This window comes from Penicillium riverlandense (genome assembly GCF_028828495.1).
Source record: "Penicillium riverlandense strain IBT 135883 chromosome Unknown utg000007l_segment0_segment0, whole genome shotgun sequence".
Classification (NCBI taxonomy): domain Eukaryota; kingdom Fungi; phylum Ascomycota; class Eurotiomycetes; order Eurotiales; family Aspergillaceae; genus Penicillium; species Penicillium riverlandense.
This window is the reverse complement of record NW_026643198.1, coordinates 2758202-2780875: the sequence shown is the minus strand read 5'-3', so window position 1 is coordinate 2780875 and position 22674 is coordinate 2758202. Positions and strand designations below refer to the sequence as shown.

The window sequence follows — 22674 nt, the reverse complement described above, 5'->3', positions numbered from 1 at the left end:
GCCATAAGGAATCGTACATGTCATGAATGACGAAGCCGGGGATTAGCCGGGATCCACTCCGGTTGCTGCTGCTGCTTCATCTTTCAACACCTCTCTGATGAACCCCCAACAATGGCCCATTCTTCGATTCTGTCGAGGCAACCCTCGACTCTCCCATAACTCATGTTATCGTCGTTTCTCCATCTCCACGCCCCGACCATACCGCCCCCTCGAGATCCTCCACGATGGCAGCGTCAACACCTTCCGCCAAACCAGCTTCACCCCCGAGCGACCCGCCATCCTCCCACGCTCGCACTTCCGATCCCTCCCCGCGGCGACGCGCTGGTTTGATCCAAGCGACCAACGTCCATCTCGGCTAAACACAGAATACCTGCGCACCCATGGCGCCGACGCGGTTGTGCCGCTCGAGCTTACCGAGCAGCCCACCGAGACAACCGACGAGCTGAGCTTCCGACACTTCCACGCGCCTCTCTCCCTCTTCCTAGACTGGATCCATCTTGTCGAGGCATCTCCGCAATCCACGCGTCTGTATCTCGCCCAATGCCAGCTCCTCGATCTCCCTCAGACCCTGTGCCAGGATCTGCCCACGCCCGACATCGTCGCGCAGGCTGGCAGGGGTGATGTGTACGATACAAACCTGTGGATTGGATACCCGCCTACATACACCCCGCTCCACCGCGATCCGAATCCGAACCTCTTTGTCCAGCTGGCGGGACAGAAGGTTGTGAGGCTGCTCCCTCCTGTGGAAGGACAGGCTCTGTTTGGGAGTGCCAGACGGGAATTGGGGAAGAGTGGGAATCGGGAAGCGGCGGCGTTCCGGGGAGAGGAGATGATGCAGGGGAGAGAGCGGGCGTTGCTGGATCAAATGGTTTGGGACACCCCTGCAGAGAAGGGGTATGAAGCGCTGCTGGGTGCGGGTGATGGCCTGTTTATTCCCAAGGGGTGGTGGCATAGTATCAAAGGCATTGGCGGGGGTGTTACTGCTTCGGTGAGTGTGGTGATTTCTTTGGTTGTCTGGAGTTTACTGACTTGTTCCAGGTGAACTGGTGGTTTCGATGATGAAAACAATAATGATTGACTTGTATACCAAATGTAGAGATTATTAGATTCCAAATTATATAAGAAACAATTTATCTGTACTTATAATTGCATTTATGTACCTGTATTGTTACGTTTGCCTTTCGACCAGGGATAGCTAAGAAGAATTATAAAGTTATACCACGCTCTTCGTAAGTTGTTGTATATCTAGCTGTTTTGTAGCATGTGTAGAAGTGTTTTGATCGGCTGGCCTTTGCTTATGCCCCTGTAGGGTCTTGGTACTACTCGATAGACGGCTTATATCTGGAAGATCTTGCTACATCGTCAACATCGTAAGTATAATGGTGGGGGCTGTGTTAAGGGACGCACCATAATACGAGCTTAGTGCGAGGAATACGGCTATGGGATCACGTCTTTCTTGGAACAGTCTAAGAGATCATAGCGTTCTGCTCTCAATTTTGGATTAAAGGTACCACAATATAACAGCCATCTTGTAGTAAATAGGCAATCGTTGAAGAGTAACTAACAGTATATGACAGATAGGGATTAGCGTGGCAGAAAGAGAGAATCGGGGAATCTCCCGTTCTAGAACCAACGATCAATGATCCACCCCCAGCCCAAAGAGAAAAGAACTTCCCCTTGACACACCTCCACCACCAGTCCAAATGCAAGTCTCGCGCACTGCATACCGCGCCTCGCTCCTCTTCCTCAACCCACTCCTCGCCCGGGCCTCACTCGCCAGTTGTCCCAGCGCCAACTCTCCAGCTTTGCGACACCTCACACCGTCCGCGCAGCTGCACTCCCTCCTCTTCCCACAGTGCAGCCCGACCTTCAACTTCAAACAACCAGATCTCATTCGCGAAGCACATACAATGGCCATTCCAGACTCAGCCTCGAATACGAACAATCCATCAAGAGAGACAAAGCCGGAGGAACAAACACAGGAACAAGCGCAAGCGGATAGTACAGGCGAACACCTCTACCTCCCAGCCAGCTCCGGCAACGAGAATAATGAAAAAGGGAATGGGGAAGGACAACAACACCGCCTCAGCCTAAATGACGACGCTGGCTCCACCGTCACGCTTGACCACCTAGGTCCGATGGTTGTGAACACGGATGGGACGCTCTCGCGCATTAGCAATTGGGAGCATATGACGGAGATTGAGAAGAAGAATACGATGCGGATTTTGGGGAAGAGGAATAAGCAGCGGCTTGAGGCCGTGAAAGCTGCTGAACAGGGTGGGAAGTAATGGATAACTAGAGACTACACGGGGTGGTGGGTGCATGTCGGATATGATTGGCTTTAGGGATTTTGTATACTTAGTTAGATATTAATGAGATACGCTGTGAAGTCAATCATTTGTAATAATAAGGTCGGTTGGAGGCCATAATGGGTATCACTTTGGGATTTGGATATAAGGCCACCCTCACTAGGGAGGCAGTGCTACCCCAGCAGCCGATAAACAAAAGATATATTCGTCGACAATACCTATCGTCTATCTATTCAAAAAGCTTATTGAAAAACTTATGAGCCACGTTCCTATCAACCGACAGTCAGCCAAATCCCACAAAACAAAGTTACCCACCGAAAGTTACTTACCTTGGAGGCACCGGCTCAAAATTCCTCGTATACTCCTCAATAGCCTCGACGCCCGAAACAACATCCACCTCCTCAGGCTGAAGGAACTTCGTGTTGTGAAAGACCTTCCACCCGAAATACAGAACGGGAAAAACGCCAATCATCGTATAGGAAAAGAGGAACGTCGGAATGGACCAGTTGCCCGGCAGGAAGACGGGGTATCCGCCGACAAAAGCCATGACTGTCGTGCAGCAGAAGGCTATCCATGCAATGTATGGTTGGAACCAGCTGCGGTAGGGGAGTGTGTCGCGTGAGATGCCCTGCGCGTCGAGGGCTTTTTTGAAGCGGATGTAGGTGAACGTTATTACGGAGAAGTTGATTAGTTGGGAGGCGGTCACCTAGAACAAAGATTAGTATTCTTTTTTGGAAATATTTAAAGAAGTGGAAAAGGAGAACATACCAGATTGACGAACCAGTTCAGCACAACCGCGGCGTCATTGGAGACCTGCAGAAAACTGAGCAGGGCGATCAGTAGCACAACGCCAACGCAGTAAATCGGCACGCCGCTACTAGTGCACTTGGTCAGGAACTGAGGTGCCTTGCGCTCCAGCGCCAGTCCATATAAACTGCGACTTGCACAATAAACATAACTATTGCCCGCGCTGAACGACGCCGTGAGAATAACCGCGTTGACAATATGCGGCAGGATAGGAATGCCCAAGCGATCCATGGAAATGACATACGGCGACGCAGCAGCACCAGGCTTGTCGTTGTCAAAAGCAGCAGCCATCGTTTCATCATTATAAGGGACCAAGATACCCACGCACAGAACTCCAAGCACAAAGAATGTCGTGAGTCGATAGAAAACACCATTATATGCCTTCGGCAGCACGCCGCGCGGGTTCACTGTTTCGCCAGCTGCCATGGAGATATAGTCCGGTCCGGCGATGGTGAAACTGGCCGTGATAAGCGCAGACAAAAAGCCCAGGAACTTGCCCAGACTGTCGGGTTTGTAGTACTCCGCAAAAGCGCCGGGCTCGTTCCAGTACCGGAACCCGAAGCGGTCGCCGAGAGGATTCCCGCCCACCATCACGATGAACGTGTAGAAGATCAGCCCCGTACTGAGCAGGACTTTGCCGAGGGCGAGCCAGAATTCGGCTTCGCCGTACCATTTTACGGCGAACGCGTTTAGTAGGCTTTTTCATTTGCTATATGTCAGTTTTATTCTATAAGGCATTTCTGTATGCAGGGTAGTGACATGACATACGAGTAGAGAACTAGCACGATGACATTCATCGCAGCGACTGGGATGGCGCTGGTCCAGTACTTGAGAATCAGGCTGACGGCGACGACTTCAAAGGGGACTAGAGTGGCTTCGAAGATGAAGAAGTTGTACCCGGCTGCCACGCCTAGAGCTTCGTCGACGTAGCGGCCTGCGAAGCGGATGAATGGCGAGGAGATGGGGAGATAGGTGACCATTTCTGCGAGACCTAGTTATGTTATGCAATTAGCATTAGACACAGCACAGGAAATGGGTGCAATGGGGGAAGAAAAAGAGGTAGTGCGGTGGAAGAGACTGAAGGGTTGGCGCTTTTGGAATATGTGAAGGGAGGTTGCTTGGGATGCAGAGGTAGAGATGTAGGGTTCATGGGTTGATCATGAGGTAGTTCGTACAGACGGTGATGATCAGGATCACGGCGCTCCTAGAAAATCACAGTATAAGAAACCAGCCAAGACCATAAGCGGGACAGATACAGAGGGGGCAGGTATATAGGCAGGCCAAAGAATTGGATGCATGGATGCCCGGTGAGATGGGATGAATTTGTCGCCAAAGACGCTGGGGGTTGTTGGCTGCTGCTGGTGAGCGGCTTGATAGTGGTGACCTAGCGGTAGTCTTCTACGTCCCTTGTCTTCAAAGATGTTGAATGCAGTAATTTGTTCTTTTGTCTGTCGATATCTGTCGATATAGTTTGCAGGTACTTACCATCCATGCAAGGTCGTATATATAGGCAAAGTGTCGAGCCAACTCAAGTCAAGAAGAAAATATGAAAAAAAAGACCACTAACCAAATAGAAAACCCCAAGAACAAACTCGCTGGACCGCTAGTTCGCAGACCGGACCCGATCTGAACGTACAGGACCGTCCCAATCGTCCCTCCAATACCGATCAATTGGAGATGGCGAGGCTTAAGCTTGCGGTGGGTATGGTCGTCGGTAGGATTCATAGATCCGCCATCGATCGACACATCCCGGTGATCCGATGAGAAATCTTTCTCCGCGAGCTCAAGCTCCTTTCCAACAACTTTTGTCGGCTTTGCCTCGGGATCGGGCTGGAGTGTGGACTCGGTGCGCATGATAGCCGCCGTCATCGGCATATGGGAGACGGGCTCCGAAGGAAGTGGATTTGACATGACCGATCAAACAACAAACCAACCATCAAAGAAAAGGAAAAGGGCACAGAAAGATATAAAAGAAAGTAGGATGGAAGGAGGGAATAGTAGTGAGAATTTTCTGTCTCTCCCGGCCAGGTTTGCCTGCAGTTTCGCTAGGCCGCATTGCTTGGCATACTGAGCGCGTAGGACTAATTTCATTATCTCGTACTCCGTACGCCGAGGATTCGGCTTCCGCCGAGGCACAAGAGGACAAGCCGGGCCGGAGATCGCTGGGGGACAAATCAGAGCGGCCTGGGGAAGCCGGTGTACCCACAGGGAGGCCCTTTAGGCGTGTCGAATACCTCCACGGGACGGTATCCATTGGTATTCCACCAGAACAGAGAGAATGAAAACAAGAAATCCCTCGTATTCAACCCAGAGTGAGGGAATTAGAACGTCGCGTCCAGGCTCTTACAAGGGGAGGGAGAGATAAAGTAGAATGTTGGCTAGGAATGAATGGAATGGGGCAAATGCACCCGACTCACGCCCGCGATTAGGCATCATTCCTCGCTGGTCCATCCGCGCTCAACTTTCCCACTGCCTTCGTCATGCTTCTGTTCTGATTCATGGCTCACACTGCTCTCTGACTCCCTTCGAGGGGGCGGGTCTTTCCCGAGCCAGGTGGGTGGGAAGAAGGAGTCGTTGTCTTCGAAGTAGAGATGGTGCTTGATCTCTGCCTGGGTGGAATCCCGCTTTTGGTCTGGGACCGTTTCGGGGGCCAAACTGGAGTCTGTTCGTGGATCGGAGAATGACATGATTGTTGGAAAAGAGTTGTTACGAGTGCAATGTAGTCGATGTAGATGTGATGGAGAGATGGTCATCTGACTGGTTATGTACTGCCTGCTGCTTGACGTCATCATCTCCCTAGATACTTCAAAGATGAACAACGGAGGATGATAATAATTATATCAGTTGATAGAGAGCAACATCAACGCTACCATAGTAATTAACTCCCTCGGTAACTGCTCCACGATAGGTATCCATGTATATTCTTGAACGGAATAATTGTATCTACATCTACCTCGGCCAGTCACTGCCTAGCAAACGTAATCAAGGCCGAACCCCCCCACCTTCCTTCCCCCACGACTAACCAACCAACCACCTTAACCACCCGAAGACCCAATTACCTCCCCATTCCTCCCTCAAAATGGTCGAACACGAGCCCGAGCCCAAGCGCTTCTCTCCCAAAATCCCCGTCCAGCTGGACCCGCCGAAAGACGACCCCATCTCGCAAGAGGAGCTGGCCAAATGCGACGGTACCTAGCCGCACACCTACTTCCTTCTTCGTCCTTCGGCCATGAGCTAATGAATTGGGGGTAACTAGGCACGGATCCGAACCGTCCGACATACGTCGCTATCAAGGGCGTTGTCTTTGATGTGAGCCGGAACGCGGCGTATGGGCCCGAGGGGCAATATCGCGGTATGTTGCTTGACATCAGGTAATGTGTAGCTGAGAAAGCTTAAGTGCTGATTATTGTATGTTGTTTGTTCCAGTCTTCGCGGGTAAGGACCCCTCGCGCGCACTGGCGAGCTCGTCGCTCAAGCCGGAGGACTGCGTGCCCGAGTGGTATGATCTCGAGGAGAAGGAGAAGACCGTGCTGGATGAGTGGTTTACATTTTTCAGCAAGCGGTATAATATCGTGGGCAAGGTCGAGGGCGCGAAGAATACCTGATTCTTCCTTGTTACTTATCTATCAACTCCTCAAGTATCTATACCCGCCGTTTGGGGAACCTGTATCTATCATCGGTTTCTTGAAACAATCACATTTTGACACACATAGTGGTATTACGAACAAATGATCTATACAGGTTTTATTTCCCTCCTTCTTCAGGCCTTCCCCTTGCGCGACTTGCGCTGCATGCGCTTCTTCGCAATGATCCGATTGCGCTTGGCAAGCTTGTTCTCCTCCTCCGGGTCATGCCCGTCTTTACCCTCGTCGTCCTTGCTCCTCTTTCTCTTCTTGCTTTCGGCATTGTCGGATTGGTTCTTGTTGTTGCTGTCGGCATCCTTGGACTTCTGCTTGGGGTCTCCCTTGCCGTCGGCACGAGCCTTTTGCTGCAGTTCGCGCTCGTTACGACGCTTGACGACCTGGGCGTTCTCAATGGCAAATTCCACAATCAGCCGCTTTTTCTTGTCCTCTTTAAACTCCTCGACTGGCGCGGGCTGAGCAGCCTTGCCCGACTTGCCGGGCTTTTCGGACTTCGCGGGTTGCGCGGGAGCCTCGACCATATGGCCGTTCAGCCAGCGCAGACCCATCAGTGCGTGACGGTGCGTGTAGTACTCGATGAATCCGTAGCCACGACTCCGCCCCCCGCCGCTCTTCTCCGTAACCTTGGACCCATCGCGGGTCTCAAAGACAACCTTGGCCTGGCGCACGATACCGGCTTTCTTCTGTTTCCGAATAGTCTCCAGCTCCTTCATCGTATCCCGCGAGCGTTGCTGTTCCTCCTTGGAAAGAGACTGGCGGACACCCTTCTTGACATCTGTGGCGAATCCGACGACGGCTTGCCGTGCAAGTTGTTTCAAGTCCTTCGACGTGACATGGCGTGGGATGTTGCGGATGGCAAGACGAGTCAAGCTGATGTGGAGGGCTGGGTTCTTCTTGATGAAGTTTTGACGCTGCTTGAAGCTCTCTTCGCGCATTTTGACCTCGGACGGTGAGAGCTTCTTGTAGAGCGGCGAGTCGGACGGGATCGTTCCTTCGGACAGGAGGTAGAGCCGGCGCTTGTCCTTGTCTCGCACCAGGCGGCGTGAGACTCCTTCCTCTTCGAGCTTCCCGGCTTCGGTCTTGCTCACGGCGCGAGCAACCTGGAGAACCCGGCCGTCCATGGTGTACCGTCCGCTGGGGTCGGAATTCTCGTTTTGGAGAACGGAATGCTTGAAGGCTTGGTTGGGCTTGTCCTTATTCGCGGCCATCGTGTCGGTGTTCCTAGGGGCTTCGCGAATGCAGGCTGTGGCGTCCTCGGATTTCCAGAAACAGACAAATCCTGTGCCTCGGGGTCGTTCGGTTTCGTAGTCGAGGACAACTCGCGCATATCGTAGCGGGCCGAATTGAGCAAAATGTTCGTAGAGGGAATCGTCGGTGGCAGTGAAGGGTAGATTGCGCAGGAAGATGGTCGAAGCATTTCGGTCATCTTCCACATCTTCCTCGTCTTCCTCATCTTCCAAATCCTCCAAATCGTCTAGGTCTTCGTCATCATCTTCCTCTTCGTCGTCATCCTCAGAGACATCATCGGAGGCAGCGTCGTCTGCGTCCTCCATGTCCACGTCTGCGTCGCCCTTCTCTTCCTCTTCGTCTTCTTCCTCCTCATCACCCTCCTTCGTCTTCTCCCACACTTCCTTTTCGACCGCCCAATCCACAGCCAGTGCGCGTCCATCCACCTCTTTGCCATTGACAGCCTGGAGCGCCTTCTCGGCGTTCTTCTTGCCTCTCAGAACAATGAAGCCAAAGCCGGCCAGCTTATTCCCTTTCTTAGGAAGCGTCGCATGCTTGACCTTCCCAAAGCTCCGAAAGAGCACAGCCAGGTCATCGGGTTCCTTAATACTCCACGGCAGATTGCGCACAATCAGCTTGGGCGGCGGGCCCTGTCCCCTCTGCTCCTCCCTCTCCTGCTTGGACTTGAGCGCCGCAGCAGTCGGGACACTCTTTCCAATCTTCTCATCAATCTCACGGTGGCGGGACTCGGCGTAATCAACTCGAATTTTCTTCCCGTCAAACTCGGACCCGTTCAGTTCCTCCAGAGCGCTTTGCGCATCCTCGAGGTCAGCGAATGTGACGAAACCATAACCTTTGGACTGCTTGGTCTCACGATCACTGACGACGATCGCATGCTTGATCACGTAAGATTGGGAGAAATGCTCGATTAGACTCTCCGTGGTCGCTGAGGCAGGAAGCGATCGAACGAAGAGAGTGCGCTTGGCCTTCTGCGAGGTTTTGGCGTCGGCGATATCATTTGTGTCGACTTCCATTTTTGGTTCTGTGTCTGCATCGCCCGAAAGACGTCTTTTCTTGCTGGGTTCGCCCATTCTGGTTGGCATGGGTTTTTTGTTGCGAGCAGAAAAATTCACGGCAGAAAAGTGAGAAGCCCGACAGGGCGGTGAACAGCCCGACGATAAGTAGGGCAGATTACGTAGCTCAAGCGCGTCTGACTATTCTGCGCTGGGCCGTCTGAGAGAGTGCAAATCACCATGGAAGGTGATGCAGACAAGGACGCCGTTGCTTCCTCTGGCTCAAATCCTTCGACTCCAAATCCACACCCACCCAAAGTCCAGCAACCCAAACCCCAAGTCCTCGCCAACCGATCCGGTCCCGCCTCGATTCTCGTCTCCACGCGCCAGAAAGGCAACCCAATCCTGAGCCACATCAAGCTCCTGCCCTGGGAATATGCCGATATCCCTGCCGACTATGTGGTCGGTGCCACGACCTGCGCCCTGTTCCTCTCCCTGAAGTACCACCGTCTGCACCCTGAATATGTATACTCCCGGGTTCGGCTGCTGGCTGGGAAGTACAAGCTCCGTCTGCTGCTGATTATGGTCGACATTCCCAACCACGAAGATAGCCTCAAGGAATTGTCGAAGACATCAATTATCAACAATCTCACGCTGATGCTTTGCTGGTCGGCCCCTGAAGCCGCGCACTATCTGGAGCTATTCAAGTCCTCGGAAAATGCACAGCCGACTGCTATCCGCACCCAGCAAGCACAGTCTTACAAAGAGTCTCTCGTGGAATTTGTCACTACGCCGAGAAGTATCAACAAATCCGACGCGGCGAGTTTGATCTCTACCTTTGGCAGTTTGCAGAATGCCATCAATGCGCAGCCCGAGCAGATCAGTGCTGTGCCGGGATGGGGAGAAAAGAAGGTCCAGCAATGGTGTAGTGCAGTGAGAGAAGACTTCCGAACGGAGACGGCGAAGAGATCGACGGCACCAAAGACAAGGGTAGCCACTCGACCCTCTCGGCTTGTGGATGAATCCCGGGGAGGGGATGTGCACGATGAGGATGAAGAAATGCTCCGTGCAGTCTTGGAGGAGAGTCGCAAAACCGCAGCAGCAGAAGAAGCCGCCAAGGCTACTGGTGCTGAGAAGGAAACACAGCAACCCGAGGAAATGAGCGAGGGCATCACGGCGGCACTGGCGAAACTTCGAGAAGGTGGTGGCTGAGAGTTGAATGCCTGTCCTGCGCCATCTATCGATTATACTTGTCTCTCGTCAAGAATCCGGGCGGATTAAATGGGCCGAGACAGCCCTGTAGCTCATGAACCATCGCCTGTGCTGGTTGGACGAGCTATTCTTACCAGGACTAGAATGACCCTGAGCCTGGCCTCCGGTCCAGTATCAAAATGTGCACTAGAGGTACAACATGCTGCTAGTACCATGGCGGTTCGTGGCCTCGGCCCATGGCCCAATCCGCCCAGCCGTGGAGGTTGTCACTCTTCATGGTATGGTCTTGGCTTACCAGAATCAAATGAAACCATCAGGATTGTATTGATCACGCAAGTTGGACATTGACGAAGGGATAGTTATACAGTTTCAGTCATCTCAAATCTAGCCCGTCCATCGCCAGTCGTAGACACCATTTTAAGCAATGGAATGAGATGCTGCTTATAATCCTCCACCTCATTGGCTCCTTTACAAACATAAATATTCCACTATACTCATACTCAAGTGGTCGTCTGAAGAGATGAGGGAAGTCTTAAAACATCTGCGGGAGAAGCACCAGTGGTGCCGTCACCTATTTTACAATTGAAGAGACAAGAATACCTTGGATAATACTTTTTAAGTCCCTTTGTTAACCTCCCCTATATCCTAGGGGCAGAAACAGACTATTGTACACAAAAAAATAAAATCAAATGCATCCGTTGGGTATTTGTCTCTAGTCAGATCTGGCAGAAAACGGATAAACGTGCAAATAACAACTCAAAGACCCCCAAAAAGAGTTAGGCAACGCGAAACAATAAACACAGAAATCAGATGTCAGAAACAACCACCCTTGAGAAGGGGGGATGGATATCGCTGATCGTCATCAGTCAAGCACTTCATTCCATCGACGGGGCTTCCTTCCTTTCGTAAAAGGAGGCATCAAAAAGCACAACAAGAAGAATCAACAGACGGACGTCATCACGGCATGCCAGTAAATACGAACACGAAGATGGATGGAAAAGGAAGAAGCAGGAAACGCGAGCAATTGAGGCCCGTCTAGGTCGGTTTGTCGCACCCGATGCGGCCCAGTAGTGCTCTGCGGTCGCTCTGATCGAATGGAACTCGGCCGCGGCCACGAGCTCGGACAGCTGTGCCGCCATTGGCGCGGCGGTGGTCCAGGCCAGAAGAGCTATCGCTAAGGACGGGGGTAGTAGAGACGCCATCCTTGACTAGCACCGAGCCGTTGGAGACGATGTCATTACCCGCTTCAATTTCGGCTTCCTCCTCGTCGTCGCTGCGGCTGTCTTCGGCGTTACCAGTACGGAGCACATTGACGGCAACGCGAACGATCATGCTGAACCAGACTATTGACAGCCCCTGCAGGAACAGAAGGAATGAGAGGAAAATCCACTTGATTGTGCGATTCATGCAGATTGGGTTGTTCAGATCCTGGTATGGGGCGAGCATGTATGCGAATGCATCGGGGTAGCCGTCGGTGGAAATCATCTCGGCCGTGGAGCCCGAGTAGCAGCCGTAGGACATTTTGGCGGGCACATTCTTGTAAATGGACCAGCAGAGGATGGGGTAGAAAATGTGTCGGGTGATGAACCATGCCACCATTAAGATGCCGAAAGCGACATTGCAGGCGAATTCGAACTTGAAGTATTTGAGGATTTTGGCCGCCTGTCGAGCGTCAGTAGGGAGCTTCACTTGGGACGCAATGGACGTACCGGCAGCAAAAAGTCCACAATATCCATCAGACACAGCACAACATTGGACACATTATAGAAGCGGTAGACATAGGCCGAGCTCAGGAGCGCACTGGTAACCACATGATGGGTCAACATCTGGTAGTGGTCCTTGCGACGCGCCTCGAGGTGAATAACCATGATCTGCTGGATCCAGAAAGACAGCTGCACCAAGAGATACCACTTATTCAAGCCCGGCAGGGCACGCTGAGGCCATTCGCTCCAGATGGCGCTGTAGTCAAGCCAGTAGGAGGAATTCTTCCACAGGTACTACGTGAAAACCGTTAGTTTGCGTAAACCAGCACCTCTTGAGCGGCAAAGACGAACCATTCCCAGCGACCAGAAGAACCCGTCATACATGAACAACCAGGCCTGTTCGGCGAATCGCACGGACGCCTTTCGCTTCAGTCCCGCATACCGAGCCAGCGGTTGGAGGATCCATTCGATCGCGATGGCGCGAATGGCGGTGAATGCGATGATGCCGCTGGCGACGAAGTAGATGTCGTCCCAGCCCTGCACATATTGGCCCTTGCTGGGAACGTAGTAGGAGAGTTCAAAGAAGGGTTGGGTGTACGGGCGCAGCGACGGGTAGAGATTGTGCAAAGCTAACAGGGTCGCCAAGGTGGTCAGAGAGATTCCTGCAAAGAACCCTCAACGATTAGCGTAACGCCAATTTTTGACAGGCATTGTCATTCCATACCAATTTGACTGGCGACCATCCACTCTCGGAACGATGTCACCTTGGCGGGCCGGGGGCCAGAGGAAGAGGAAACGCAGGCATTAAGCTCGGACACGGACTGCGACGGCGCACTCGTCTCTTTGGCCATGGCGATGTGACAGGAAAAAAAAATTGCCGGGGGAGTGCCAGCAAGGGTTGAGGTGGCGGAAACGAGGCGAAAAGGGTCGAGGTGGGAATAATTAAACTGAGGATGGGACTGGGTCTTGGAACTGCCTCATCAGCGGGTCCACCGCGCGGTCGGTCCCTGGTACCTGAAGAAAACGAGGCGGGAGGGGACAGGGATGGGCACACACACACACACACAGAGGTCCTAGTTTCCTGGAAGAACGAGAGACAAGGAGGACCACGGGGAGATCAAGGATTGCCAGAATCCAGTGTAGGAACAGTTGGAGAGAAAGTGAAACCAGACAGAGAGGGGGGGCTATAGACCTGACCTGGTTGGTGATGGCCGATCTATGCTTCACCGCCTCTCATGGTCCGTGACCAGACAAACAGTGTAAACAGTCACATGTTGTTGGGAATCATAATAATGGTGGCGGTGACGTACAGTCGGGGACGAGCGTGCCGAGGAGTGCTGGAGGGACTTGATAGATAGAACTATGTGAAAAAGCGTTCTTCAACAATTCGCTCGCATGGCTTAGTTGGTAAAGCGCATCACTAGTAATGATGAGATCCTCGGTTCGAATCCGAGTGTGAGCATTGTTTTTTGGTGTTTTTGTTTTTGCCTCTTGAATCTATTCTTTGTAAAATATTCTTAAGTAACTTGGAGACTTTTTTTCCTTCGTGTTTGTGATGGATAAATAATCTTATAATATTCTCTACGTAAAGTGTTTGTTGGGTCGTTCCCATTCTGGGCCTTCTGCAGTAGTATGGTCTTCCAAATATATATCTCCACCTTGTCTGCACCTTGTAAGAGGCATGCTAAGGCTAGCAGGTCAAATACTCTGCCCCCATCCACATACATTCTTTTGTGAGAGACTCAATCACTCCCCTCCGGTCGGCGAATATGCATGAAATCACCCGTCTGATAAATCAGCGACGGCGTAATACGCGCAATCTTCCACCTGCCCCCAACTTTGACAAACCGGTGTTCCATATAGCTGTGCCCATTGCTGGTCTCCGTGATTGTCCCCGATGTATCTAGAAGCTCATCCCCGCGGCGACCGTGACTGGCGAGCTGTTGCCATTCTACCACAATCTCATCCGCCTTGACAGACTTGAAATACGGTTGAGCGAGGAGATGCTGTGTTGCCAATGGCTTTAGGCCCAGATGCTCAGCTGACAACCATTCTGTCGCAAATTCATGGGCGGTGTATCTCTTTTCTCCCCATCCAGCGACAATCAATGAGTAGTCGACAATGACTTCTGGGGCAAGAGCAGCGATAAGGCGGGGGAAGCTCTGCATAAAAGAAGAATGCAATGTTAGGCGAGAGATAAGAGAATAAGCTGCTCTGGTGTCCCCATACCTTGCGATCATACCCATCGGCCCAGGCTCGCGCGGTCTGCACAATGGCAATGTAGTCCTGAAATGACAGGTTGTCGGGAATATAGATATCGAAAACCTCCGACATGGTTAAACGATGTTGCATGAAAGTAGTGAAGAGCTCTGTGGAATTATCTGGGGATTGTTTGTATCCACCACTGCTTTGTTTCTGATGAGGGAAAGGAGATGAAATGCGGGAAACTCGGGATATCCGACTCGACGCCTTGCGGGGAAGCTCAGTAGATTGATGGGGGGGCAACGCGGGTAAAAGAGTAGTATTAATTGCCGGAGGAGCATTTATTTTTCTTCTCTCACTTTTGTATTTTTGTATCTTTCTCACCCACTCCGGCGCCCTGCGAACTCTTTCTCATGATGCAGTCCCCATTCTCTCTGCGAACGGATATCTACCCACCAATTGACCCCAACATCTTGGCGGGATCTCTGAAAGGCAAAACTGCGCTGGTGACCGGGTCTGGAAGAGGGATCGGTCGAGAGATAGCTTTGGCATTGGCGAAAGCTGGAGCTAATGTGGCCATCACCGGACGCACGGCGAGTGAAGTGGAGTCAACAAAGGAAGAGATCTTGCAATTGGGCTCGGTGAAAACCGTTTCCATCGTCGCAGATGTACTATCCAGACAGGATCAGGAGCATTTGGTTCAGCGCGTGGAGACCGAACTCGGGGAAATCGATATTCTCATCGGCAATGCCGGATCCAACACTTTTCAGCCTTTCCACCTTACCGATCCCGATAGCTGGTGGAAGATGATGGAGCTGAATGTTCGAGCTCCGGTGGAACTGACCCGACTGGTTCTCCCATCGATGCGGGCCCGCAACACGGGTACGATAATCTACACCTCATCGCGCGCGGCCACGATGGATCTACCATGGACGACAAGTTATAATTGCTCCAAGTCCGCTATTACCCGGTTTGCGGGAACACTGCAGTTGGAGCTGGACCAGGTGCAGCAGATTGAGTCTGATGTCTCCAATGGGATCAGCGTGTTCAGCATTCATCCTGGGGAGATCGATACCAAGCTCCACGAGACAGCATTTCCGGAGAGAACAAAGCGGGAGGCCCCGTATGTCATTGAGCACATGGAGAAAGTAGGAGCCAAGAGACCGCATTACTCTGGAAACCTGCCTGCATGGACTTGTGTGTGGTTGTGCGCTGGAAAGGGGAACGCCATGAAGGGCAAGTATGTTGACTGTACTCGAGATGTCGAGGAACAAATGGCTGCTGTCAGCGCGAGGGCTTGAAATTGTATTTGCTATAATTATTTATTGAATAGAGACATAGGCGACGCTGGAGCTTCTGGTTATAATAAAATTGTGCCAACCTTGCAAATTGTTGTTTCCGTAGAAATAGATGCTGAAATAGAGTTATTGCAATATCTCCTATGGACTAGAGAATAAATGAGCAGAACGGAGTGCTGAATCAAGTAATACTCACCCTATCTGCTTGGCTATGGGTGAGCAGAGTTTTACTCAATCTTCTCTAGCTTTTACAGTGGCCATGTGACTGACAGCTAGGTTAAACTTTGATTTGAGGTGGAATTGCCGAGGAGCATCCGCATTCTCCGCAGTTGACTGATGGCTGGTTCCCGCTTCTCAGGCAAGTGGAATAGGGTTCGGATTATCCGACTCTCTGTCAGCTCTGGGAGGTAGAGGAGATCCGCCCCGTCAAAATTCAAAGCCGGGGAAGCCGGACCTGGGGTACAGGTCCCCCCCCTGCTAGCGCGGTATATAAGCTTAGCCCTGGCAAGTGCGGAGAAGAATAAATGGATGATTGTGATTGTCACTCGATCACTCGATCGATCTTATTCTCTAGTTACGCTTTCTGATTTTTCTCATCCTACTTTTTGATCATGGATGATGTTAAAGCAGACGTGGTCCACGATGAGACCGCTTTGAATGATCAACAAGGGCTCGCGGTAGAGGAAGAGCCGTCAACAACCTATGAAATCAAATGGAGGACATTGATGGCCATTCTGGCACTTTCCTTTTCAAACACATGCGCTGCCATTTCTAATACAGTATGTTTACCCCCAAAGCTACGGTCTATGATCTTGACTTGCGAAGTGGAGAATAAACAGAGATTGATAAACTGACCATCCCGTAGACAAATACTATCATCCGCTTCCAGTTGGAGAGTTTGGGAGATGCGGCACTTGGGTCCTGGATTGCGAATTCGAATCTTCTGGTCACCTTGGCCTTTGGACCCGTCTTGGTAAGCCAGTTCGTTCAATATTTCTGCGAGTAGAGTGCTAACATGTGTATGCTTCTCACACAGGGTTCCCTCAGTGACAAGTTTGGCAAAAAATGGTTCATCGTCGTGGCCAGTTTGCTGGGAGTGGTGGGCTCCACGGTTTCAGGATCAACTCATCGAACACCGGTTGTGATCGTAGGCAACGTCCTCACTGGCTTGGCGAACGCAGGTTGTGTGGGTTTCCAGAGCCCTACACTTGGTCCATCTCTGACTGAGGTATCTAGATAATGGGAATCCCAGCTGCTCAGGAGGTGACGCCTAATAAACTTCGACCCTGGGCTACGGGCTTCTCTCAGGCCTTTGCCAGTTGTGCCGTCATTGCCGGTACTGTGGGAGCTGGTGCTTTTGTGAAATACCAGACATGGAGGTGGTCGTACTATTTGAATGCCTTTGTGTACGGCACATCCGCTGTGCTGGTCGGCTTCTTCTACCATCCACCCCCGCCTAGTCTGCGTCGCCAGCAAAGCCGCCTCAAGGATTTGCTCTACCAGGTGGACTATTTTGGCATACTTCTCTTCACGGGCTCAATTGCTTCCCTCATCATTGGTTTGACATGGGGTGGTACTACTTACCCTTGGTCATCTGGTCGCATTATTGGGACCTTGGTTGTTGGCTGCGCAGGGTTAGTGGGATTCGGCCTATATGAAGTTTTCGTCACTTCCGAGGGTATCTTCGATCACCGGCTATTTCAATCTCGCAACTTCCCTATCCTCCTATTCGTCTGCGTGGTGGACGGAATGCTTCTTCTCGGCGTCAATGTTCTTTACGCACAGCAGATTGCAGATATGTTCACAACAGACCCTATCCAGATTGCAAAGATCCTTACTCCTTTCCTTGCGACATCGGCATTTGGTTGTCTGCCAGCAGGCTGGATCATGGCTCGCACCAAGTCATACCGAATTATGCTCGTCGGCGCGCTTCTTTGGTGCAGTATTTTCACCGGTAAGATATATAGCATCAATCAGCGAACAGACCATACAGATACTAAAACTGAACACACAGGTTTAATGGCCCTCGTCAATACTAGTAGATTGAGTTGGGCATATGCCTTCTCTGCTCTTTTTGGCATTGGTACCGCTGTGACAACTGTGATTCCTGGTACGTTCCGAATGCAGCTCATATATCTTTCCGTGGCAATGCTAACTCGTCCTAGTGACTGCACTGGCTCTTTCCGTTCCATCCTTCCTTCTTGGGACAGCAGGCACTATTAGTATCTCAGGCCGTGCCTTGGGTGGGACGATTGGCATCACGATCTTCACCGCAATATACAACAATAAGATTGGTGCTGCACTCGGTCAAAATGTCGGAGAGGCCCTAGCTACAGCAGGAAAAGGGAATTTGACTGCAGAAATTGTGGGCGCTCTGCTTAGCCCTGACCCGAATGCGTTGACTATGGTGCCCGGGGTAACCCCAGCGTTGATCCTGAAGATCCAGGTTGCGCAACAAATGGCCGTGGCGTATTCCTGGAAGTTTGTCTGGATTGCTATTTGTGTTGTCGTGGCGGCAAATGCTCTTGTGGCTTGTTCCTTGCAGTCTGTGGCGCGCAAGATGAATAACCACATTGAATCGGCTTTGGAAGACTCGGAAGTTCGCAAGAACCAGATGGGAGTAACTAAATGAATACAGAAGTGAGGCTGGGCTTTCTGTGACTAGCAAATGAGTTTTATATAAGTGCTTAACGAAATATGCATCGTAAAACTGCCACCAATCAGATTCTCATTCTATTTCGAGACCGAGCCAAATCATAGATGAACTACATGAACAGTACTGATCCCGGAGAAATAGAGTAGTAGTGAGTATTTACAAACAGCCCAGTTTGTATTCAGACAAAACGTCATGAATATCACGATCGCATCACCAATTCTATTTACGGTCTATATACTAATTACCATCCAACCCTTCTGTAATATCCCGCACAAACTCATTCGCCTTAACTCCCAGCTGTGCAACATCCACACCCCCTTGACCCGCCATAGCCCTCGACACAGCTCTCGCAACTTCTTCTTCCTCCCAAACATTGCCAACAATCATACCCGCATTACCCTCTCCAGGCGCCCGAGCAGGATTCTCCATAGAGACTAAGGTCTGCCAGTATGCATCATCACGGGTCTTGAGCGCTTTGTCACGCACAACAGCATTGCGCGTCACATTCGAGCCGTGAAGTTTGGAGTTTGTGTTGGTCAGCGCAGCCAAAGCAGCGGTGATCGCATTGTCGACTTGCTCAGGCTGCGACGGCGGCTTGAAGAAGAAGCGATGCGTAGCTGAGAGCCAGATGATGCTCGCGCAGACTGCGTCGCATACTGCGAAGACTAGTGGTCGGAGGAGGGTGATTTTGTTGTAGAAGCTCGCTGGGGGAGTAACACCGGCTCGCACGGCGGCGGAGGCCGCTTGCATTGGATCATAGGAGTAGACCGCGTAGAGGTCAAAGAGGAAGAGGGTCAGTCCCGCGATGGTGAATTTGTTGCGCCAGCGCGCAGACTCCTGGCCCGCGAAGGGAGCGGAGGTGGCTACGCCCAGGATCAGGAGGTGCACTAGGTGCGGAAGCAGGACATTGAAGGGGATGTAGTAGAGCAGGTATGTGACTTGGTGGCCGAGCGTGCAGTACTGGCACGAGACCAAGGCGTCCGGGCCATAGGTGAGATATATCTTGCGAGCATCGTTGGAAGTAAACTTCGTCTGAAGCAAGGCGTCGAAATCGCTCAGTTTGCCATTCAGCTGGAGCCGCGCGAGGCGATCGAAGATGACATTTGTCGGCGTGTTGATTCGCGAGCGGGTGGCAGCGAAGATATTCGGGCCGGGGGCGTGGGGATTGAAGGGTAAACTGAGGAGCAGGAAGAGGACGATGCTGCCGAATAGGACGTTCAATGCTCGACCTGGTGCAGCGGGGAGGGGGCGAGGAGGAGGACGAGTTGCGACGGATACGCGCAGGCTGCGGTAAGCGCTGAGAAGGCGTGTGATGATGATCGGACCGAAGAAGATGAGGACCGGTTTGATGCTGGACGCGGGTTAGAGGGCAGACAGTGCGGGGGGATTGACTACTTACGTGCTGAATGAGATCTCTACGCCAGCCATGTTGTGCAGCTAGGAGGAACCGAATCCTACCTCATCTCACAGTAGTGGGTGTAGGTGTTGCGGAGGAGAGGAATGAAACGAACCAACGGGGCCAAAAAAGCGGTCGATCTGGCCCGACGCGATTTGTTCCTGGCGCCAACTACGTCAACATCGCAACCCCACAAGACTACACAGTATTGCGAGCAGAAGGGAGAAATTAGCTTAGCTATGGCTTTTTGTCCGCTTGGGTTTTCTTTTTGCTTCCTTCTTTTTTGTCAATTGAGCAACGTGCCTGAACTTTGTGTTTTCCTGGTAGCTTAGCCTCTAGTCAGAATAAATATTGTTCTAGCAAATTCCATGTATTAAGTGATAAGGTTGTTCTGCGTTCTACCTCTTTATTATATTCAAGAATCGTCACAGAAGTATATTTATCTGTGGCTCGTTCCATGCCAGCATCAGCGGATCCTTGGGATTGAATCGTCTTGCGGACGGTCGAGAAGGAGACGGGGGAACTAATGGAGACCCACAGTGCGGAGGGTCGGGGCTCAATCCGACCGCCTGCTATTTTTAAGACTCCCCATCCCGGAAATCACAATCCTGTACTTTCCTTTTCTCTTCTACGGCTATATTTGAGGTATTGTTCTTCTATAATGAATCGGCCACCCCCCAGCCGACGCAGAGACAAACCCCAGCTATCATGTACCCCCTGTCGTCGAAAGAAGTTAGTCCCGATATTGAGGCGTCCATTAGTTATCGACGCTAACTCCGGCTCTTAATAGACGACGATGTGATCGAGGCACGCCTTGTGGCAGATGCCTCAAGGTAGAAGACGTGGCAAATTGTGTCTACGTCCCGTTTAATGCAGACCTGCGAGGCTCGACAGAATCTCAAAAATGGTCACACCAGGACTTGCGCCTCGCAGAGCAGAGAAATTATGAGAGCAGCTTTGTAGAAGATACGGCAGAATTACTATCAAGCACTGCTCTATCATCTGACGGGGTGACAAATAGAGCTGGCAAGGAAGATATGGCATACGGTTCAACAAGTAAGTGATAATGCGCTTTGCTCTACTCTGATTTGGATGTCGGCCATTCGAAGCAGCCCTAATCAGCATGAAATTATAGACTACACGCCGAGCTACCAGACATGCCAAATATCCGGTGGAACTGGTTCGATCATCCCAACCGATTTTCCCCACCATTTCACACAGCAACTTCTGCCAACGGACCTTTCCTTGGGGGTCACTGAATCAAGCGCCAGCCGAGGGGCAGAGCTTAGCAACTCACCCGGGACACAAATTCCCCTAGATAAGAAATCAACCAGACCGGTAACATATCACAGTATATTCAAGTTTCCAATTTGAATATTTCCAAAACAATACAGGGAAATTGGAGAAGGCTTTCCAGGCCTCAACGCAAATGATACCGAAACATCAGGCTGTGGGATATCCGGGAGCTGTGACATCTCCGGGCCTTGTTAACAAATTCAGTTGAAGAGCAATAATTTTGTCGCCATGTGATTGAATTAGCTTATTGACTGGTCTGATGGCAACCGCAGAGTTGCGGTTGCAGATGATTATTTGATCTTGTGAGGCAGAGGAGTTAGTTATTTTAGATATCGGGCTTCCCGTAACTCCGCTGTGATCTGCAGTCTTACGCTTGCTCTACAGCATATATCGGGGTCTCAAACCCGACATTTCCGTGAATGAGGCATACTGTTAAATGTGGAATGTCGGGAAGTCGGTTCCGCCGAATGCCGCATAGTTCAGAGTTGCTGTTGGTTATACGCACGGTTTCGTTAATTCCGATCCTTAAGCCCGTTCTCCGCCCCGGAGTCAAGTCCATCTACCGTCTCGATTAATTTATAAATATAACCCAATTCGAGATGAATTTTGTAGTTCTAACCTAAGTACTCACTCTCTGACCCAGTTACATCCCTAAAGGCTCATCTTATCATGTCTACTAAGCATATCGAGAAAGTGGCCATCATTGGTGTGAGTTCTATTCTATCTCGTCTCCTGGCTTATACCTATCCAAACGTAATGACTGACATTTTGTAGGCCACCGGTCGCATTGGCGGAGCCTTTGCTGAGGCCCTAGCCAAGACGGGGAAACATACCGTCACAGCCCTGACCCGTGAGGACAGCAAGGGCAAGGTTCCCGACAATGTCAAGGTCATCAAGGTGAACTATGAGGACGAGACGTCTATTATCAAGGCTCTAGAGGGCCAGCAGTTCCTCGCTATTACTCTTAGTGTCCGTGCTCCAGAAGACCTCCATAAGAGAATCACCACTGCCGCTGGAAAGGCGGGCGTCCCTTACATCATGCCCAATACTTACGGCTACCCCATTCAACCCGAGAACATCGAGGGAGATGCTTACGGCAAGGTGGTCATGGGTCGGGTTAATGATACTAAGAACGGAGTGTCATCCTTCGTGGCAATGGAATGCGGTTTTTGGTACGAGTGGAGCCTAGCAACGGGCGAGCAGTGGTTTGGCTTCACGATCAAAGATCGCAAGGTCACTTTCTTCGACGATGGCAAGCGAACCATCACCGTCAGTACCTGGGATCAGTGCGGTCGTGCTCTGGCGGCACTACTTAGCTTACCCGAGTCCGGAGCAAGCCCTTCTGTCGCCGACTTCAAGAACGACAGATGCTGTATCTATAGCTTCCGTGTCTCACAGCGTGACATGCTCGACAGTCTGCATCGCGTCTTGGGAACTACGGATGCGGACTGGGAGATCACATTCGAACCCGTTGATAAGCGCATCAAGGACGGCGCCGAGGAACTGGCGAATGGCAACTTTACGGGATTCGCTAAGATGCTCTATGGTAAAGTCTTCTTGTCTACCAATGAGGTCAGCGACTTTGCAGGTACGAGGTCGACAGCTAATGAAGCTCTTGGGCTGCCTAAGGAGGACCTGGATGAAGCGACGAAGAGGACGGTGGATATGGTCGAAAGTGGATGGAACCCCTTTGCCGCATAGCTGAAGTTGGCACGTTCTGTCTCCCGTCATTTATTAGACTGGAACTATGTGTTGAGCATGTTACTTTCATTGATAATGAATGGATCCCCTCGAATAAAAATGCTCTATAGCAGGAGCCCCAACAGTCCAACTTGGAATACACTGGTTCAATTAAAGGGCCAGCCCAAACAGTCTCAGCCGTGATATGATTGTTATCCACAAACAACTTGGAGG

At 51.3% G+C, this 22674-nt stretch overlaps 13 protein-coding genes across 13 annotated transcripts; 7 read left to right on the top strand and 6 right to left on the bottom strand.

Moving 5' to 3' along the window:
- Positions 1-97: 97 nt before the first annotated feature.
- On the top strand, positions 98-1059 carry N7474_008711 (putative JmjC domain protein; the record flags this gene model as incomplete). Its single annotated transcript, XM_057200121.1, has 2 exons — positions 98-988; positions 1039-1059. 2 exons carry the CDS (start codon positions 98-100, stop codon positions 1057-1059), a joined length of 912 nt encoding a protein of 303 aa, XP_057050822.1.
- Positions 1060-1703: 644 nt separating this feature from the next.
- N7474_008710 (uncharacterized protein) lies at positions 1704-2288 on the top strand (the record flags this gene model as incomplete). The annotated part of the gene is made up of 1 exon (XM_057200120.1): positions 1704-2288. One exon carries the CDS (start codon positions 1704-1706, stop codon positions 2286-2288), a length of 585 nt encoding a protein of 194 aa, XP_057050821.1.
- Positions 2289-2634: 346 nt separating this feature from the next.
- Positions 2635-5027, bottom strand: N7474_008709 (putative general amino acid permease (Agp2); the record flags this gene model as incomplete). The annotated part of the gene is made up of 4 exons (XM_057200119.1): positions 2635-3015; positions 3078-3813; positions 3885-4107; positions 4733-5027. 4 exons carry the CDS (start codon positions 5025-5027, stop codon positions 2635-2637), a joined length of 1635 nt encoding a protein of 544 aa, XP_057050820.1.
- Positions 5028-5548: 521 nt separating this feature from the next.
- On the bottom strand, positions 5549-5803 carry N7474_008708 (uncharacterized protein; the record flags this gene model as incomplete). Its single annotated transcript, XM_057200118.1, has 1 exon — positions 5549-5803. The coding sequence occupies one exon, from the start codon at positions 5801-5803 to the stop codon at positions 5549-5551; it is 255 nt and encodes an 84-aa protein (XP_057050819.1).
- A 362-nt stretch (positions 5804-6165) lies between these two features.
- Positions 6166-6721, top strand: N7474_008707 (putative progesterone binding protein; the record flags this gene model as incomplete). The annotated part of the gene is made up of 3 exons (XM_057200117.1): positions 6166-6304; positions 6373-6468; positions 6543-6721. Coding segments are annotated over 3 exons (414 nt in total), but the record flags the coding sequence as incomplete, so codon positions are not given.
- A 155-nt stretch (positions 6722-6876) lies between these two features.
- Positions 6877-9075, bottom strand: N7474_008706 (mRNA-binding ribosome biosynthesis protein NOP4; the record flags this gene model as incomplete). The annotated part of the gene is made up of 1 exon (XM_057200116.1): positions 6877-9075. The coding sequence occupies one exon, from the start codon at positions 9073-9075 to the stop codon at positions 6877-6879; it is 2199 nt and encodes a 732-aa protein (XP_057050817.1).
- Positions 9076-9237: 162 nt separating this feature from the next.
- On the top strand, positions 9238-10209 carry N7474_008705 (DNA repair protein RAD10; the record flags this gene model as incomplete). The annotated part of the gene is made up of 1 exon (XM_057200115.1): positions 9238-10209. The coding sequence occupies one exon, from the start codon at positions 9238-9240 to the stop codon at positions 10207-10209; it is 972 nt and encodes a 323-aa protein (XP_057050816.1).
- A 1035-nt stretch (positions 10210-11244) lies between these two features.
- Positions 11245-12763, bottom strand: N7474_008704 (uncharacterized protein; the record flags this gene model as incomplete). Its single annotated transcript, XM_057200114.1, has 4 exons — positions 11245-11871; positions 11919-12206; positions 12264-12574; positions 12637-12763. 4 exons carry the CDS (start codon positions 12761-12763, stop codon positions 11245-11247), a joined length of 1353 nt encoding a protein of 450 aa, XP_057050815.1.
- An 891-nt stretch (positions 12764-13654) lies between these two features.
- Positions 13655-14246, bottom strand: N7474_008703 (uncharacterized protein; the record flags this gene model as incomplete). Its single annotated transcript, XM_057200113.1, has 2 exons — positions 13655-14074; positions 14142-14246. 2 exons carry the CDS (start codon positions 14244-14246, stop codon positions 13655-13657), a joined length of 525 nt encoding a protein of 174 aa, XP_057050814.1.
- A 284-nt stretch (positions 14247-14530) lies between these two features.
- N7474_008702 (SDR family NAD(P)-dependent oxidoreductase) lies at positions 14531-15415 on the top strand (the record flags this gene model as incomplete). Its single annotated transcript, XM_057200112.1, has 1 exon — positions 14531-15415. One exon carries the CDS (start codon positions 14531-14533, stop codon positions 15413-15415), a length of 885 nt encoding a protein of 294 aa, XP_057050813.1.
- Positions 15416-16023: 608 nt separating this feature from the next.
- On the top strand, positions 16024-18044 carry N7474_008701 (uncharacterized protein; the record flags this gene model as incomplete). The annotated part of the gene is made up of 6 exons (XM_057200111.1): positions 16024-16191; positions 16278-16385; positions 16449-16598; positions 16649-17366; positions 17427-17522; positions 17578-18044. The coding sequence occupies 6 exons, from the start codon at positions 16024-16026 to the stop codon at positions 18042-18044; spliced, it is 1707 nt and encodes a 568-aa protein (XP_057050812.1).
- Positions 18045-18305: 261 nt separating this feature from the next.
- On the bottom strand, positions 18306-19496 carry N7474_008700 (uncharacterized protein; the record flags this gene model as incomplete). Its single annotated transcript, XM_057200110.1, has 2 exons — positions 18306-19419; positions 19468-19496. The coding sequence occupies 2 exons, from the start codon at positions 19494-19496 to the stop codon at positions 18306-18308; spliced, it is 1143 nt and encodes a 380-aa protein (XP_057050811.1).
- Positions 19497-21429: 1933 nt separating this feature from the next.
- On the top strand, positions 21430-22461 carry N7474_008699 (uncharacterized protein; the record flags this gene model as incomplete). The annotated part of the gene is made up of 2 exons (XM_057200109.1): positions 21430-21468; positions 21535-22461. 2 exons carry the CDS (start codon positions 21430-21432, stop codon positions 22459-22461), a joined length of 966 nt encoding a protein of 321 aa, XP_057050810.1.
- Between the last annotated feature and the right edge of the window lie 213 nt (positions 22462-22674).